The sequence below is a fragment of the Triturus cristatus genome, chromosome 8, assembly GCF_964204655.1.
Source record: "Triturus cristatus chromosome 8, aTriCri1.1, whole genome shotgun sequence".
In the NCBI taxonomy this organism is placed as follows: Eukaryota; Metazoa; Chordata; class Amphibia; order Caudata; family Salamandridae; genus Triturus; species Triturus cristatus.
Window position 1 is genome coordinate 963,619,135 of NC_140591.1, and position 19,917 is coordinate 963,639,051.

The following is a 19,917-nucleotide window of genomic DNA, read 5'->3' on the forward strand; positions in this document are numbered from 1 at the left end:
ACATACAAGTGAAAGCACTACAAAGGGGGAGGTCGACGTACATACTATTTTGAATAATAACAGATCAGATCCTGAATGGAAAAAACGGTTGCTATGGCCCTAGACACAAACAACTGTCAAGACAGATTCCTGAATAAAACACAAGGTTTTACCTTTCATAGGCCAGACCCACGTTATGTCCAAAGACAGCATCCGGGGGTAGTAACAGTGTAGGGAAACTTTGCCTTGATTGGCTACAGAAAGCTACACTAGAGGATGTAAAACAACACTTAACTTTACTTCAAGAAGACGCAGACCTTAGGTAATTCTTGCTAGGACCAAGAAAACCGCGTCAAAAACGTTTCATGTATGCCAGTATCTATGCTGCTTATAATTAAGCATGGAAGGTCACCCAAGCAGAGACTGCAAACGAATACGAGAAATCGATTGTATTAATTTAGAGAACTCTCTCTCTGTAGTAGACAATGGGTTAACGACTCTGTCGTCCAGGATATATTCTTTGGACAGCATTGTATCCTCTGTCATAGACATCATGGAACAAGACTTGGTCATGTTGCAACATGGTCAGTCACAGCTACGTTCTATCATGCTATTAGGCTGGATGCTTCAAAACCTGCGTTCTGGCTATGTGCCTTGGCGTTTAATCAATACTACGTCACTGTTTGCAGAATTCAATCTCACTGATAGACAGATCAAACTGGCACAAAGTGGAGCAGACTATACGGTGTTGAGCATTGAAAAACGGGAGAAATTACCATTCACAGTGGCAGAAAAAACAGCTACTGAGTGGATCATACATGGTAAGATTACTCTGCCTGTTACGACTTTCCATTTTCAGCATTGCCTAAAAAATATACCAGCAGGCAAATATGAAAGGTTGGGTAAAGAATACATCAAGACATCTTGGGATTTACCTTACACACACAGATGGAGTGGGGGATGTGAAGTGTTTCTTAGCGGTGAAAACTGTGAACACGCACTAAGCGGTTCTCTCCTTTGTCAGGGTATTAACTTACACAGGGCCTGTGACGGTTCCACTACAAACTTATCCTGCCACCTGCACGGTTCACCGGCAGCAGTGATTAATCCAATCTTTGGTCAACTTTCAAATGGGAGTTACATCATGTTGAATGATCACAGCTGCTGTGGCATGCTGCCAGGTATCCCATATCTAGTAACGGTTACATCCAGGGTCACTTGCTGTATCCAAGTCTTGTTTCCACAAATAAACATAGTCAGGGAGTCGCCTTTATGGCCTTCACTGAATATCTCTTCTATACGAGTTGATACTCTAAGCAGAATGAAAGCCATTCTTTTACAAAAAAACTGTGCCTTTGACCTCTGCCAAAGAAACCTATGATCTCCAAGTCGCAAGGACTTCGGCAGAGATACATACCCTTTTGTATACAAACTACCCTGTGCATTTCTCATAAATGTTAGGTCATATCTTAAACATGTCTGATACGAGCGGTATTGTACATGTACTTAAGAACGTGTGTGCAGGACTGTTAGCACCTTTTCAAGCAGTCCTCGGAATGTTTCCAAACTTCGTGCACTCTGTGTTTGGCGGACTGCCGCTCCTTTTAGCACTCGTTGCATGGATACTATTTTTGCTCCTACTGCTACGATATGGCAAGCCAAATCACCAGCGACATCCAGTTCACCATGGAAAGAACTCTATTGGAGATGAATCGTCTAAATTCTGGGTTTACCTCGTCTACGAGAATTAAACACCACTTGGTTTCTGTCATTCAGACCAATTTGGCAAGATTGCATCTTACCTGTTCTACGCTGCCTGCTATGCGGTGAAGAATGTGTGCTGGACATTTGTTTGACACTCCCATCAGTCATGCCTACGGATATCGATACTCTGCTGGACCTGATAACGGCCCATGCTATGTGTTGTCCCCAGCGGCTACCAATCCTGATAGCGGCATTCATTGAGATCTCACAGATGCAACATGCGACTGCTGAGGTACGAGAGGAAACACCAGGCTCGCAGGTAACATCCAATCCGGACATTGCTGATGCTTCCCATGCTGAAGGCGATAGTTCGCATCTATGTGCTGTTGATGTTCTACACGAGGTATTCCAACTCTCACCCACAACGGTAGATGACTTGTTGGCTACAGGATTAGAAAATGTTATGTTTTCTCCATCCCCACACACTGACTTTTGATTTAAGCACACAGTGTTCCGGAGAGACTCTGAATTTGGCCTTCATTCTTTTTTAAACGTAATACTGACTTTGGAACTTTTTCTATGATTATATCTTTTTTTTATCCCGTCCTAAAATAGTTTTTTTATTTTTTTGCACAGTAATCTGCTTATAGTAGAACTATTCATAGAGAACAGAATTCTTTGATAACACTTCCAGGGACAGTATGCCACCTTGTCATGAATAACATTTTGACTTGTGTAACCTGATATGAAATGGTTTCGGCCCCTTTTTTCTTCTGTATTTACGAGCCATTTCATCACATGTATATATTTTGGTTCATTCATTTAGCATTCCAATGTGATCCTATGCTTAGAATGAAACATTGCGTTTAATATGTACAACACTTTATGCATAGCAATGGTTTTGTAATTTATTTTTAGAACATATGTTTTAGATATGTTTTTAGCTTATTTTAGAAAACCCATGCGATACTCTGTTTTAAGATGTGTTTAGAATGTTTAGGTTTGAGTAATGTTGTTCATGTGAAACTGGAGTGGGTGTTGTGTGCAGATTTAGATTCCGTATATAGGTTTCCCGATTTATGCCCTTATATAGGTACAATTCACATTACCCTTATTTGTACATAGAAATCCGGCCCTTATTTAGACATTGTCCATACAAACCAAATACAGGCATGGCCACCTACATCCGTCCATCCACGTCACAACAAATTCTTGGAAAACCAGACCCATAAGCCTTTAGGAATTTCCATCAGCTTGAATATTGATTTCTCCAAGAACTCATTAAGTATGCATGAACATCTATTCCTTAGAGGTTCATTCATGATGTTCCTCTGCCCGACTTTTACGTCAATACTGGCATTCCTAGACACCTTCAAGGTATAAATATACCAGCACTTGCCCTGGCAAATTGCGGTTCCCGGAGGATTCGATCCAACCCAGACTACGCGGTTCACCACAGCAAGTTCGGAAGGAGATCGCATTCCAGCCTGATGCACTGACCTGACGCTGCCATCCTCCTCGCAGAGAATCCAGCTCCAGTGCTCTCTGACTTCCCTTGCGGGGGGTTAGACTATCGAGTCCAGAAAAGAGATTCCAACCTCTCTCATTCTAAGGTATGGAGCTGACTAGAACTTAGAGAAACTTTTGGCAACTCTTGGCTAAACTAAAATATAGCTAGCTATACTTTAGAAATAGCACCTACTTCAAACCTTGTACTGAACTTAGGTTAGGTACACTGGGGTAGAACAATTTAGAAGCATCAGATGAGTATCACATTTTAGCGTATGTTATTTATGTATGTATTTTGATTAATATATGTCATAGCTACAAACCATGCTATTGCAGTATTATTTCATCTTACTGCTAACCTCGTACATATTGTACTTCGCAGTCTGTTTTACGATTGTAGCAATTCATATCTCTTTCATGAAAAATAAGACTGTTCAATAAACACTTTTATTGAAACGCCTGTCTCTCTATTTCTGTGCAACTCTGTAGAAATGAAGCATGCAAGATTGACTGAGTGAAACTGTTATCTATTTTCCATGATTCTGAGACTGTTCCAATCCTAAAAGGAAACAAAGGATCATGTTTATGCGGTTGTCAGAGGCTAATCCCTTCTTGTATATACGAGTAGTTTCTAGTGACCTCTGAGTTAGCTGGCACACACAAGTAATTAAGTTTAATATACTCGATAGAGACAAACTGACCTTAGTCCTATGTCAAATCTATAGTGTATGTTATTCCAATGCGCAGAGCCTATCAGGGATATAGGAACTATACTACACTGCATGTCAAAGACATTTTTCTATCACCAATATATTTTTTTTATCATCTATGGGGTAGTTTAAATAGTCCCTGCAGCCCACATGGCATTAAATCTCCATGTCTTTGATGCATTTTCTGCGCCATCCACCATGGTATTCCAGGAAAGTTATATAGATCAACAGGATGCAGCAAATTTTGACAGCACAATTTTAGTAACCCTGGGCGGAGCAGGCGTAGTGGCGCTACGGGAAGTTCCACAGAGTTGGAAAACAACTCCGTGGAACTTTGCTCCGCACCCTTACCCCTCCCAAAGTAATTATAAAGTCATTAAAAAGGCACTTACCTGCCATGGCTGTCTCCTCCTCGCCATGGCCTCTCTCCTTCCTCGTCCTTGCCATCCTTCTTCTTAGATAACCCCTACGTCGTACGTCTTGCGCGTGCGCATCATCACGCTCAAGACGTATAATGTAGGGGTTATCAGTGAGGAGGAGGAAGGAGGGCGACCATGGCAAGGAGGAGGCAGCCACAGCAGGTAAGTGCCTTTTTAATTTCTTTATAATTACTTTGGGAGGGTGGAGGGGCCGGCTAACTATGCTCCGCTACAGAGTTGTAGTTTTGCCTAAACTCCACATTCGCAACGGAACACGGAGTAGGCAAAACTACGCTGGCGGAGCGTAGATACCCATCAAAGGATAAAATGTTAGGTCCACGGCACACACACTGTCACTTAATAGCAATTTCACAGAGAACAGGGTCAGACTATTAGTAAAAATAAGTTGCAAAAAAAAGAGAAGACTCTTGGGTGACCAGCAGAAAAGGGGAATTTCCTACAGAACCCAAATATTGATCCCTTACACATTTTACTTTGACCTTTATTCTTGAAAATCACTCAGGAAAGACACATGATGAAAGGAGAAATCGACTCAGTGATGTTAGGAAAGATTTCTCTAAGCTGTGCAAGATTTATATGAAATCATTTTGAATTATGCTAGGGTATTCAATTATGTTGAAATGATTGAGATATAACAAACAAAAGTGTTCCGTTTTAATTATCTCTTAACTTAAGCTTTTTCAGAAATAGTTTTTAACTCTTGTACTTCAATGGAAAAAAATACTTATCTTACCAGCCCTTCACTTTGTTTGACATTTGAGAGTTGAATCACTTCAAGGTGTGCTGATTGGGAAACCAGTGGATCTGATGAGAGAGAGATGATGTTGTCACAGACTCCTGAGAGGGTTTTACACTGCAAGCAGAAACAAGAACATAATAGTGTTCATTGCCTAGTAGAAAATGGTTAATCCAAGCTAAAGTGATCTGTTTCTACCAAAACACATGAATAAAAGAGAGATGTAAAGCAAAATGATTACACGTCATGGTCCATTTGATTCTCCTTTGGCAAATACAATGCAAAATGCAATGTTGGGGTGTATTCATAAAATGCTACTTTTTATGGTCGTGGCAACATATTTCTATTTGCTAGGTGAATATTTCAAAATGAGAGAAGGCTACTTATGTAATGAAGTCTGAAGAACTCTCGCATTGATAGTCACTGTTCAGTACGAATATTTCATGAGTAAAAAGTGTTGTGAAGAACGTACACCATCACCAATGCGCAGTTCTTTCTATCGCAAGTATCCTTTGAACATCGATCAGCTACTCACCTTCTATAAGTGCTAAATTAGATTAGTAATTTTAAATTAGATGTGTTTGTGTCATCAGTCACACATACTACGGCTTAATATCAAAATCAGATTCTTCAACACAACTGCCCAAATTTTGACTTATGGGGCCGTATTGCATAAGTTCCCTCGAGGGCGCAACGGGTGTTTGCGCCTGCTTTGCGCACCCCTGGGGCACTTTGGTTTTACAGAAGGGGCCGCAGACGTTTGTACAGCCCCTTCTGTAATACCAATAGCACAAGCACACCTAAAGCACCATCAAATGAGGGAATCCCTTTGCCTCTCCACCCCTGCCGTATTACAGACCCAGATCTCTTGACTGGGGGTGAATGTTTTGATTGGTTCTGCATTCCGTCAATCAATTGTGTGTCTTTTCCTTTCTCGCCCTAAGTGCCCCGGGTATGCTCAGACGTGGGTCCCGGGCTCACTGTGCCACTAGATTCAAGCTATCCTGGCTGAAGAGGGGTGAAACCCCGAAACCGGTCCTAGGATCCTTGTTTCCGGTCCAGGGAGGACCTCGCTTGGCAGTTCGTGCTGTACTGTTCCCATGAGGCACAGGGCCAAGACTAATTTGCATATGGCCAGGTCTAAACTGGGGTGGCATGATGAGAAAAAGAATGATGGATATAACCCAGATCTCTTGACTGGGGCTGAATGTTTTGATTGGTTCTGCATTCCTTCGATCAATTGTGTGTCTTTTGTATTACAGACGAGAGCGCAGAGGCAAAGTTTCTCTGAGGAGGTGCACTGACATTGTGCCCCCTGATGGCAGCCCTCTGGAGCGGGCCCCCAAGACATGACCTTGCAGGTGGGTGCAGTCACTCAAATACACCCACCTGCACAGGGATCTCTAATCCCCTTTAAAAGTGCAGGACGGTTGTCGTCTGCACTGTGAAAACACAGAGCCGCTTCAAAGTAGCCGCTCCGTTTTTCTCAGGAATGTGCTGCCCCCAGGGCTGTGTAAATTCGCAGCTGCCCTGGGGGCAGCACAATCTATGTAATAGGGTGCACTTTCCCTGTTTGCGCCCGTGGAACCTGTTTTAAGGTGCGCCAGGTGTAAACATGGATGGTGCGCCCTTTAGATAAAAGGGGCCATGGCGCAGAATATGCATTTGCTGCTTTTAGCCAATATAAATTATATAACACAAAGCTCCATTCAAAGGCTTGCCACGGAGACTTGGTTCTCTGTTTAAAATCATTGCAACATGCACTTTGTGAGACAGTAAACAGTGTTTTTCTCATGTTAAATTTGCTCTGCTGTGGTAATTGTAGCGTCTCCCCAGCCAGGGTACCCACCAATGACTACACTACACACAGAGCTTAGTAATACATGTCTTTATTCATCTGTGTGTAACTGTGAACTCAACATTCTAAAGCAGACTTCACGGCAAAACACTCTATTCATTCCGTCATAGGTCCACGGAGTTGAGCAGGAGCCAATAGGGTTCCGTCATTGTTAACTCGCAAAACGCTACAGTAATGACATTGGAAATTCACCTTTGCACTTTTGAAATAATTGATTGAAAGTGTATATGTGTGTGTGTATATATATATATATATATATTCACTGAAAAAACCATAGGTTTCAGGTACGTTATAGTTAGGAATTAGCATTTAAAAAACCTTAGAAATTCACTGAAAAAAACCATAGGTTTCAGGGGCGTTATAGGTAGCTGGACTTTTCACTCGTACAAAACCATTGAAATTCCCCCGTTATAGTTAGTTCAGCTAACTATAACTCGTGCGCCCGCAATGCACTGCTGATGACGTCATATATTACATCACTCATGACATGGTCAGTGACATTACTCATGACATCTCAAATGACATCACTGATGACATCACTGATGACATCATCCAGTGAATGTGTGTTTTTCTGGAAATTAAATATGTTTTATATCAATCAATCAATCAATCACTGCATTTGTAAAGCGCGCTACATACCCGAGAGGGTCTCAAGGCGCTGGGGAGGGGGGGTGCTACTGGTCGAAGAGCCAGGTCTTGAGGAGTCTTCTGAAGGCCAGCAGGTCCTGGGTCTGTCGTAGGATGGTGGGGAGAGTGTTCCAGGTCTTGGCGGCGAGGTAGGAGAAGGATCTGCCGCCGGCGGTGGTTTTTCAGATGCGAGGGACAGTGGCGAGGGCGAGGTTGGCTGAGCGGAGGCTTCGGGTGGGGGTGTGGAAGCTGAGTCGGTTGTTGAGGTAGGTGGGTCCGGTGTTGTGCAGTGCTTTGTGTGCATGGATCAGGAGCTTGAAGGTGATCCTTTTGTTGATGGGGAGCCAGTGCAGGCCACTCAGGTAGAGTGTGATGTGGCTGTGGCGGGGGACGTCGAGGATGAGTCGGGCCGAGTCGTTCTGGATGCGTTGGAGTCATCTCAGGAGCTTGTTAGTAGTTCCTGAGTAGAGGGCGTTCCTGTAGTCGAGTCTGTTGGTGATGAGGGCCTGGGTAACGGTTTTTCTCGTGTCGAGGGGGATCCATTTGAAGATCCGGCGGAGCATACAGAGGGTGTTGAAGCAGGACACAGAGACGGCGTTGACTTGCCTGGTCATGGAGAGAGTGGAGTCGAGGATGACCCCCAGGTTGCATGCATGGTCTGTGGGTTCCGGGGCTGTGCCTAGTGACGTGGGCCACCAAGAGTCGTCCCAGGCTGATGGGGTGGGTCCGAGAATGAGGACCTGTTAGAAAAACACACTCCCACCGGAAGGGTGGTGGTGTTCTCCCAGACACACTGTGGTAGCTTGGCTCGAGTGGTCAGGAATCAGGCTCCGTGCTAAGCATACGACATACCCAAACAATAACCATGCGTGCATCCGTTCCAAAAACGACTCTACACCGTAAAAATTATGAAAATATCTTTCTTTATCTTCTTTTTCTCTTAGTTGCTGATTAGATAAATAATAACACAATCACAATATACAAACTTTTTAAATAGTACAGGTCAAATAAATACTGGCTTAATGATTCAATAAATAGGGGTGATCATAAATAATGAAGGCATAAATATAAGTGCAATACATACAGGCAATTAAATATTCTGAGGCAATAAATACTGTAAACCAATAAATATTGTGCATCAATAAATACTGTGGACCAATAAATACAGTGAAGCAATAAATAGGTTAAATACAATAAATACAGTGCCCCTAATAAATAATTAAAAGCTGACAGTGACACTCATAGAATCAGATCACATTTGAATTCCTAAGGGCTGATTTGGCCCAGGCACAGCTTGTGGGGATGTGGAAGGCTTGAGGGTGTCTACTCCCTGGCTTGGACAAGGCTGAGGCCTAAACTGAGGTAGATCAAGGGGGGAATACCAGAGACCTGGCTCTCTCACTCCACACAACCCCTCTAAATTAGTCTCAGCTCACCCCCTGGCACAGTCAGGTTGGTTCCAGCACCTCCCTAGCCCCTTAGAGCAGTCTCTCAGGTCTCCACAGGGCCTTAGGCGCCCTCTACTCCACTTACTGCCCTTTTTCTGATGCTCCGACGCCGCTGGAGTCGTGTCGACGCCGTGAGGCGGTTCCGATTCGATGTCGGCGGCCTCGGCGCAATGTCAGTTCTTGACGACGCCGGTAGGCGGTTCCGGTTTCGATGTCGGCGGCCTCGGTTCGATCTCGACCTCCGATTCGATGGCGTCGGGCAGTCTTTACTCGATGTCGACTTCGGGCGGCTCCGGTCCGATGGCGACCTCAACTTCGATGACGTCGGCCGGCCTTGACTCGATGTCGACTTCCGGCGGCTCCGGAGTGCGATCCCCACTCCCGACCTCCGATGCTCCTCTCCTCAGGTTCCGGCGACTCCGGAGTGCGATCTCCACTCCCGACCTCCGGCACGCTTCACCTCGGTCTCCGGCGACTCCGGAGGGTGGACTTCACTCCTCCGATGACGCCGCTCACTCGACCTCGGGTGACTTCCTCCTCGACCTCTGGTACTCCTCACGACCTCTGACGGCGCCCTCTCTCGACCTCTGGCGGCTCCGGGTACGACGTCCGCTTTCCAGTCGGCGCCGCTTCTCTACCTCGGGCTCCAGGTCTCAGGCTACTCGACGTCGGACTCCAGGGAAACCAGTTTCCAGGTCAGGATCTTGCTGTTCTCTGTTTCTAAGGCCTGTTCCTGCTGTCCAGGTCCTTAGGATGGTTTTTCTTGCTTCTTCCCACACAGGGCTCCAGGCTGGGCTCAGTCAGTAGGGACTAGTATCAAGGGTGGGTTTATGGACCCCACTCCAGGCACAAGTTTCCACCCCTGCTGCTTCACTCCTTCCTCCTTCAAGTTTCTGCTGCTCACTCTTCACCAGTCAGGTGCCAACTGCCAGCTCCAACTGCCAACTCTCTGTCTTAGCTTCCCAACATTCTAAACCGCCTCCAACTGTCACAGGGCTCTGGAATGTTCTGGAAGGTGCTGGTAGGTTCCAGTGGATGCTGGTGATGTCACAGGTGGCCACCATTTTGTGCTCCAGGCCCTCATTCAGAAGTTTCAGGGGTAGATAAAATGGCTCCCTGAATCTGCAGCAACACTAAAAAATCTGGTGGTTCCCAAAAAGGAAAAATACCAACAGGGTTTGAGGCAAAAGTGGGACAAAATAAATAATGATGAGGAGGGACCACCCAAAGGGCTGACAGGTCTAACACGCGTCCCCCCCAGCTGAAAGTGGGGAGAGCTACCCAACCCCTTGGGAGTTCTCCTCACTAAGGCGGAAATACCTTGAGAGACCGTCTGCATTGGCGTGGTCCACTCCAGGCCGATGTTCCACCTGAAAGTCCATTCCCTGTAGGGAAATAGACCACCTCAACAACTTGGAATTCTCCCCCTTCATCTGCATCAGCCAACGAAGGGGTCGGTGGTCGGTCTGAAGTAGGAAGTGCGAGCCAAACAGATATGGCCGCAACTTCTTCAGAGCCCATACCACTGCAAAGGCTTCACGCTCTATTGCACTCCACTTCTGTTCCCTGGGAAGTAGTCTCCGGGATAGGAAGACCACGGGTTGATCCAGACCCTCTTCATTGAGCTGCGATAACACTGCCCCAATGCCATGTTCTGATGCATCTGTCTGGACAATGAACTCCTTGGAAAAGTCTGGGGCCCTTAAGACCGGGGCCTCGCACATGGCTTTCTTCAATCTCACAAAGGCCTGCTGACAAGCCTCCGTCCAGACTACCCGTCGAGGTTGTTTCTTGGACGTGAGCTCCGTGAGGGGGGCTACGATGGTACCGTACCCCTTCACGAAGCGGCGGTAATATCCCGTGAGGCCCAGAAAAGCTCGGACCTCAGTCTGTGTCTTGGGGGGTTCCCAGGCCATGATGGCCTCGATCTTCGCCTGGAGGGGTTGCACCGCTCCCCTACCCACCAAGTGTCCAAGGTACACTACCGACCCCTGCCCGATCTGGCACTTGCTGGCCTTGATCGTCAATCCAGCTTGTCTCAGGGCCTGGAGAACAGCTTGCAGGTGACGCAAGTGATCCTCCCAGCTGTTACTGAAGACGGCTATGTCATCCAGATAAGCAGCAGAGAAACTCTCCATTCCGGTGAGGATCTGGTTTACCAGGCGCTGAAACGTGGCAGGTGCGTTCTTGAGCCCAAAGGGCATCACACAGAACTGGTAGTGGCCATTGGGCGTGGAGAAGGCTGACCTTTCCCTTGCTCCATCAGTCAAAGAGATCTGCCAGTACCCAGAAGTAAGGTCAAAGGTACTTAGATATTGGGCAGCTCCCAGCCGGTCAATCAATTCATCCGCCCTAGGGATCGGATGAGCATCAGTTTTGGTCACTGAATTCAGTCCCCGGTAGTCCACACAGAACCTCAGTTCCGGTTGGGCACCCGGTGGTGCAGCTTTTGGTACTAACACCACCGGACTGGACCAGGGGCTGCTAGAAGGTTCGATCACTCCTAGCTCCAGCATCTTAGTGACTTCACTGTGAATGCTGGCCTTCACCTTGTCTGACATCCGGTAGATCTTGGACTTCACAGGTGGGCTGTCTCCTGTGTCCACGTCATGGACGCACAGGTGAGTCCTACCCGGAACAAGGGAGAACAACGAAGAGTACTGCCCCAGGACCTGGCGACAGTCCTCCTGCTGTTCAGGAGTTAGAGATGGGGAGAGAATGACTCCCTCCACCGACCCATCCTTTTCTTGAGACGCGAACAAATCGGGGAGAGGCTCGCTTTCCACGTCCTCTCCTCCGTCAGTCACCATCATCAAGATGACTTCGGGCCTCTCGTGGTGGGGTTTGAGGCGGTTGGCATGCAGCACCCGCAGGGGCTGACGAGGGGTCTTCAGGTCCACCAAGTAGGTAGCCTTACCCTTCTTCTCCAACACCTCAAAGGGTCCTGACCAGCGATCCTGGAGGGCACTAAGCTCTCCTGGTTCGATCACCCACACCTTCTGGCCAGGCTCCAACTCCACCGGGTGAGCATTGTGGTCGTACCACGCCTTCATCACTGCTTGGCTGGCTTCCAAGTTGTCAGAAGCTTGCTTCCACAACTTAGCCATTTGGCTCCGGAAGGCCAGCATGTAGCTCACCACATCCTGGGGAAGCTTTCTGGGAGTTCTTTCCCATCCGTCTCTCACCAGGTTGAGAGGTCCACGTACAGGGTGCCCATACAGAAGCTCGAAGGGGCTGAAGCCCACTCCCTTCTGTGGCACTTCCCTGTAGGAAAAAAGTAAACAGGGTAGGAGGACGTCCCATTTCCTCCGCAGGCTTTCAGGCAGACTTCTGATCATGCCTTTCAAGGTTTTGTTAAACCTCTCCACCAGACCATTGGTCTGGGGGTGGTAAGGAGTTGTGAACCGGTAGGTCACTCCACACTCCTTCCACATCGCCCGCATGTACGCTGACATGAAGTTGGTCCCCCTGTCGGACACAACTTCCTTGGGAAAACCCACTCGGGTAAAGATTCCCATCAGGGCCCTAGCCACAACAGGTGCTGTTATGGTCCTCAGAGGTATTGCCTCTGGATACCGTGTGGCATGATCCACCAGAACCAGGATAAACCTGTGACCAGCTGACGTTGGCGGATCTAACGGACCCACAATGTCGATGCCCACCCTTTCAAAGGGGGTGCTAACGACAGGAAGTGGTTCCAGGGGAGCTTTCAGCTTCACCCCTGTTTTCCCACTGGCTTGGCAAGACACACATGTCCGGCAGTAGGTATCGGACGACACTTTCATCTGAGGCCAATAAAAGTGTGGGACAAGACGGGCGAAGGTCTTGTCTTGCCCCAGGTGTCCTGCCAATGGGATCTCGTGAGCCAACTCCAGAAGGAAGGCTCGATAACGTTGAGGGACTACCAAGGCTCGTGACGACCCATGTAGGGGTGCCTTGGGTTCACTGTAGAGGAGGCCATCCTCCCAGTAAACACTGTAGTTACCTTCAACGTTCCCTGCTGCCTGGGCTTCGGCCTGTCGCCTCAGCCCCTCAAGGGTAGGGCACTCCCTCTGGCCCTGGCAGAATTCCTCCCTGGACGGGACTCCCTCCACGTGCCACTCGGCCGGGATGGGTAGGTCCTCCAGTTTGGTAACGTCCCCCACCGCAGACTCCTGGTCCACCACCTCCGGTGGCCTATCCGTCCTACGGGGTGCGGACGCCGAGGCAGGCTCCTCCTGTCCTCGGTTCTTCCCTTGACTGGCAGCTGGCTGGGCCTTTGTTCCAGGCTCCAGCCGAAATGAACTCCCTCTTCGGGTAGTCGCGGACCTTGTGCTAACACAGGCCCAGTCAGGTGTACCCAGCATCTCAGTATGAGTCCGGTATTCCACCTCCTTCCAAGCATTGTGCTCCATGTCATTCCCCAGCAGACAATCGACTGGCACGGCAGGGCTTACGGCAACTCGAAGTGAACCTGCAACCCCCCCCCATTCAAAGGGAACCTCGGCCACTGGATAGTGGCCGGTTCTGCCGTCAGCCATCGCGGCTGGGTGGAGTACATCGGGAATTACCTGCTCTGGAGACACCAGTTGACTATGTACCATAGTCATACTGGCTCCTGTGTCTCTCAGAGCCTCCCCTCTTTGGCCGTTGATGGTGACCCACTGCCCATACTTTACGGTATTTGCGGGCACCTGGATCTTAGGAACCATCTCCCGTTCTCCCAGGGACACTAAAGTGACACCCGCCCACTCCCTTCCCTTAGTTAAGGGCATCTCCTCCCCGAGCACTACACTAGCTACTCCGGGGGTCTTTCCTCCAATGGGAGGGGGTGGTCGTTTCAGGCACTTCGGATCTCCTTTATAGTGTCCAACGCCACCGCACTCGTAGCAATGGACAACCCTTGGCTGCTGACTCTGGCCAGGATTAGGGTTTCTGGGTGGGTTAGCCCTAGGGGTGAATCCTGTTCCCTTCCCTTGGAAGTTATTTTGGGGGCCTTTGGAGAACTCCTTTTTCTTTTCCCCTCCCTCTTTCTTCTGGGGGGTGCCCTGTCCGGCCTTTTGAGTATCCCCTCCAGTCCCCCTTGTGGACACCCGGGTACTAGCCCAAATGTCCGCCTCCTCAGCAAGCTTCCGGGGACTGGTCAGCTTGCTATCCACCAGGTGTTGACGCAGTTCAGGGAAACATTTCTCGAGCAGGTGTTCCTTCAGTACTAGATCAAACAACCCCTCGTAGTTCCTTACTTCACTGCCCTGAATCCAACCCTCTAGTGCCTTCTTTGCATAGTCCAGGAAGTCCACCCAATTCTGTGTGCCCAGTTTGTGACTACCCCTGAACTTCTGTCTGTACTTTTCGGGTGTTAGTCCAAACTTTCTTATGAGCGCCAGTTTCATGGTGGGGTAGTGGGTCTGCTCATCCTCCTCGAGGGCCAATAATGCATCCCTACCAGCTGGAGGCATGTACTTGTACAATCCCGCTCCCCAGTACTTCTCTGGAACCCCATGGGCCCTCAACGAGACCTCATAGGCCGCTAGCCACTTGGCGATATCGTCACCCGCCCCATAGCTAGCTACTATGTCCTTTGGCAGGTAGGGTTTGGGTTCCCTGGTGTACTCTCGTTCTTCGCTGCCACCGTTAGGTACAGGGTGTGCCCCGATTCTCAGGATCTGAAGATCTATTTCTTTCAGCCTTATCTCATGAGCCATCCTCTGTTCCTCCTTCTCCTTCTCCAGCCTTGCTAAGTCCCATGTGAGCTGTCTTTTCTCCCTCCGGTCTGTTAACTCCACTTCAGACAAGCCACCGCTAGAGGCACTGCTGCCCTTCCTGGAAAGTGTCCTGGGCCCCGCTGACAGGTTCCCCACCTCAGGTTGGTACAAACCAGCTCCCTCACTGTCGGGCTCTCTATCCCTGTCCTCCTCCTCAGCCTTGCTTTCTCGGCGTGCCTCCCCCCAAGCCCTTAAGCTGGTTTGGAGTGCACCCTTCTTTGCTCCTGGGGGACAATACACCCCCTCCCGCTGGCAAAACTCCCTGAGTTGGGCCACAGTGTACGTTTCTAAATTCTCCAGTACAAACTCCATCTTGCCCACTCAGGTCAGAGGACAGTTATTTGCAGTAACAATGCAGGGGGGTACCTTATATAATACCTCCTCCCACCACCAGAGTAAATTTGGAAAAAACAAAAACCCACAATTAGGAAGGCCGCTTTGAGAAAACTCCCGGTGTAGGCCTATGGACTACCCACAGTTATTGTTGAGTATACGTAGGCACAGCTCGATCCCACCGCTGCCACCAATTATGTTAGAAAAACACACTCCCACCGGAAGGGTGGTGGTGTTCTCCCAGACACACTGTGGTAGCTTGGCTCGAGTGGACAGGAATCAGGCTCCGTGCTAAGCATACGACATACCCAAACAATAACCATGCGTGCATCCGTTCCAAAAACGACTCTACACCGTAAAAATTATGAAAATATCTTTCTTTATCTTCTTTTTCTCTTAGTTGCTGATTAGATAAATAATAACACAATCACAATATACAAACTTTTTAAATAGTACAGGTCAAATAAATACTGGCTTAATGATTCAATAAATAGGGGTGATCATAAATAATGAAGGCATAAATATAAGTGCAATACATACAGGCAATTAAATATTCTGAGGCAATAAATACTGTAAACCAATAAATATTGTGCATCAATAAATACTGTGGACCAATAAATACAGTGAAGCAATAAATAGGTTAAATACAATAAATACAGTGCCCCTAATGAATAATTAAAAGCTGACAGTGACACTCATAGAATCAGATCACATTTGAATTCCTAAGGGCTGATTTGGCCCAGGCACAGCTTGTGGGGATGTGGAAGGCTTGAGGGTGTCTACTCCCTGGCTTGGACAAGGCTGAGGCCTAAACTGAGGTAGATCAAGGGGGGAATACCAGAGACCTGGCTCTCTCACTCCACACAACCCCTCTAAATTAGTCTCAGCTCACCCCCTGGCACAGTCAGGTTGGTTCCAGCACCTCCCTAGCCCCTTAGAGCAGTCTCTCAGGTCTCCACAGGGCCTTAGGCGCCCTCTACTCCACTTACTGCCCTTTTTCTGATGCTCCGACGCCGCTGGAGTCGTGTCGACGCCGTGAGGCGGTTCCGATTCGATGTCGGCGTCCTCGGCGCAATGTCAGTTCTTGACGACGCCGGTAGGCGGTTCCGGTTTCGATGTCGGCGGCCTCGGTTCGATCTCGACCTCCGATTCGATGGCGTCGGGCAGTCTTTACTCGATGTCGACTTCGGGCGGCTCCGGTCCGATGGCGACCTCAACTTCGATGACGTCGGCCGGCCTTGACTCGATGTCGACTTCCGGCGGCTCCGGAGTGCGATCCCCACTCCCGACCTCCGATGCTCCTCTCCTCAGGTTCCGGCGACTCCGGAGTGCGATCTCCACTCCCGACCTCCGGCACGCTTCACCTCGGTCTCCGGCGACTCCAGAGGGTGGACTTCACTCCTCCGATGACGCCGCTCACTCGACCTCGGGTGACTTCCTCCTCGACCTCTGGTACTCCTCACGACCTCTGACGGCGCCCTCTCTCGACCTCTGGCGGCTCCGGGTACGACGTCCGCTTTCCAGTCGGCGCCGCTTCTCTACCTCGGGCTCCAGGTCTCAGGCTACTCGACGTCGGACTCCAGGGAAACCAGTTTCCAGGTCAGGATCTTGCTGTTCTCTGTTTCTAAGGCCTGTTCCTGCTGTCCAGGTCCTTAGGATGGTTTTTCTTGCTTCTTCCCACACAGGGCTCCAGGCTGGGCTCAGTCAGTAGGGACTAGTATCAAGGGTGGGTTTATGGACCCCACTCCAAGCACAAGTTTCCACCCCTGCTGCTTCACTCCTTCCTCCTTCAAGTTTCTGCTGCTCACTCTTCACCAGTCAGGTGCCAACTGCCAGCTCCAACTGCCAACTCTCTGTCTTAGCTTCCCAACATTCTAAACCGCCTCCAACTGTCACAGGGCTCTGGAATGTTCTGGAAGGTGCTGGTAGGTTCCAGTGGATGCTGGTGATGTCACAGGTGGCCACCATTTTGTGCTCCAGGCCCTCAGACAGAAGTTTCAGGGGTAGATAAAATGGCTCCCTGAATCTGCAGCAACACTAAAAAATCTGGTGGTTCCCAAAAAGGAAAAATACCAACAGGGTTTGAGGCAAAAGTGGGACAAAATAAATAATGATGAGGAGGGACCACCCAAAGGGCTGACAGGTCTAACAGGACCTCTGTCTTGTCTGAGTTCAGCTTCAGTCTGCTGTCCTTCATCCAGTCGGCTACGGCCTTCATTCCTCTGTGGAGGTTAGCTTTGGCGGTGTGGGGATCTTCGGTGAGGGATATGATCAGCTGGGTGTCGTCGGCGTAGGAGATGATGTTGAGGTTGTGTTGTCGTGCGACGTGGGCGAGGGGGGGCATGTAGATATTGAACAGCGTCGGGCTGAGGGAGGATCCCTGTGGGACGCCGCAGATGATCTCGGTGGTTTTGGAGCGGAAGGGTGGGAGGCGGATGCTCTGGGTTCTGCCAGAGAGGAAGGATGTGGTCCAGGCCAGGGCCTTCTCTTGGATACCAGCATCATGGAGGCGTGCTGATAGGGTGCTGTGGTAGACCGTGTCAAATATATATGTATATCTCAAGGTCAATGGAAGAATAAATGGGTATATAAGTGTCTAAATGGATAATTTGTTTTTGAAAAATTGATTGTATAACTGACTGATTAAGTGTATCATAGTGAATACATGGCTTAGTGAGTAATGTTTAAATATGTAAATGTCTGTATCAGTCTCTCACTTTGTTTATAAGTGGCTGCATGGGTTGGTGAGTAGCTACATGAGTGTCTATATAGGTTATTAGTTGGTTTTTTGAGTATCAGTATGAGTGTCTGAGTGTCTGTATGGTTCAGTGGGGGGTATTACGTAGTGCATAGTTGCATGAATGAGTGACTCACTGTTTGTATGTGTTGAAGACAGCATGTGTGCAGGACTGTATGGGTGGATGAATGTGTGCATGGGTGTGTTAGTGAGTGGATGACTGTCTCAATAGTGTCTTTATGAGTAACTACATATGTTTTAAACTAGTATATGTGACTATTGGTGTATATAAGTGAGTATATGTGAGAGTGAGAGATTGGAAGAGTTCCTGTATGAATAAGTATGTGTTTCTATAAGTGATTGTTTAAAAAACTAAGTATGTGTAAGTTTCCGTAGAATTAAGTGTGGTGGTGTGTGTATAACTGAGTCAAAGGTTGGTCGCACTCTGTTCGTCACACCAGCAAGTTGCCCCAAGGAACTGTGGTCAATGTAGTGGTGACGGCGAGTACGCCTATGCCACGGTGTATGTAGAAAAGTATGTGTCACATTAGCCATCCCTGGACACGTGTTTCGAGGTAGTTGCCTCTCGTCAGCAGGGAGCAGGTCAGTGTAAAGGGGTGCTGTGTGGACTGCCAAAATGTAATTAAAACAGGTAAAGTACCTCTCATGGCGCGCAGGTGCAGGTCCAAGGCTCGTCAGTGTGTGTATAACTGTATATGCAAGTAAATGTATGTTTTATTCTTTATTAGCATGAGTGACTATGTGTGTGAGTAACTCTATGGATGAGTGGCGTTGTGTAACAGGATGTATAGGTGTATGAGTACATATGATGAGTGAGTACATGTATGAGTGACTGTATAGGACTGTTGGTGAATGAGTGGATGTTTATGTGGATCTTAGAATTACTGAATAGGTTGTTGTAACTGGTATTGGCATGTCCATTGTTTTGAAAATTGTAGTTTCTATTTTTGAATGTGTGTATCAAAGGTTATATTAGGGTGAGAGGAGGTCTGCCACTCTATCACAAGGATATTGTCATCAGTGATGTCATCAGTGATGTAATTTGAGATGTCATCAGTGATGTCATGAGTGATGTCACTGACCATGTCATGAGTGATGTAATATGTGACGTCATCAGCAGTGCATTGCGGGCGCGTGAGTTATAGTTAGCTGAACTAACTATAACGGGGGAATTTCAATGGTTTTGTACGAGTGAAAAGTCCAGCTAACTCTAACGCCCCTGAAACCTATGGTTTTTCAATGAATTTCTAAGGTTTTTTAAAAGCTAAATCCTAACTATAACGTGCCTGAAACCTATGGTTTTTTCAGTGAATTTCAAAGGTTTTTTAAATGCTAATTTCTAACTATGTCTACGGAGATAGGACATGTGAAGACAGAAGAAAAAACGCACAGAAAGAAAAAAAAGAAATGCAGAAAGAAGCAACAGAAGTCCTCAAAGACGAAGAAAAGTGCAGGAAGAAGGATAACGTGCAGAAAGAACAAACAGAAGAGCAGAAAGAAACCTTGTTGCAAAATCATCCTGTACCCTCAACTTTTTCAGAAGAATACTGGTGGTAACTGAGTCTGACTAACCAGTCCTAGAGCCAGTGCTATGTTAAAAGACACTCATAATACAGTGAAAACACCTACATACACTAGGGAACACTATGTGTTGGGGTCCCCCTGTGATTAGCATGACCTCATCTGTAAGCCCCTAGTATAAATAGGGCAGGGGGATTAAAACTACCTCTTAAAACGCTCCACAGGGCGTGTTTGCAGACGTCACCTCAGGCCCCGTCCCCTCCCTTCTCCACTGTGTAAACACGCCCTATGGCCGTTTTAAGTTGGGAGATTAAGTCCCCTTAAATCCTGAGGGTCCCTAGGCTCCAACTAGACCACTAGGTACCTCCAGTAAGCATCACAGAGCTGTGTTGCAGAGAGATGTAAAAAGGGGCACGGCCTAGACCACCTCTTTGCAACGCAGCGCAGTGGCGCTCACTGGAAGCACCTGGCGGGCTAGTTGGCCCCCAGGGTCCCTCAGGATTGAAGGTGAATTATTTCCCCAACTTAAAATGTGCCACAGGGCGTGTTT

At 48.1% G+C, this 19,917-nt stretch overlaps 1 protein-coding gene across 5 annotated transcripts in view; it reads right to left on the reverse strand.

Annotated features, from left to right (window-relative positions):
* CNKSR2 (connector enhancer of kinase suppressor of Ras 2) overlaps window positions 1-19,917 on the reverse strand; it is a 1,692,689-nt gene that overhangs the window by 809,408 nt on the left and 863,364 nt on the right. For all 5 annotated transcript variants that reach the window (XM_085622481.1, XM_085622480.1, XM_085622479.1 and 2 more), the window contains one exon: window positions 5,076-5,195. In XM_085622481.1, coding sequence (XP_085478607.1) covers window positions 5,076-5,195 — 120 coding nt within the window. The remainder of the gene's footprint in view (window positions 1-5,075; window positions 5,196-19,917) is intronic.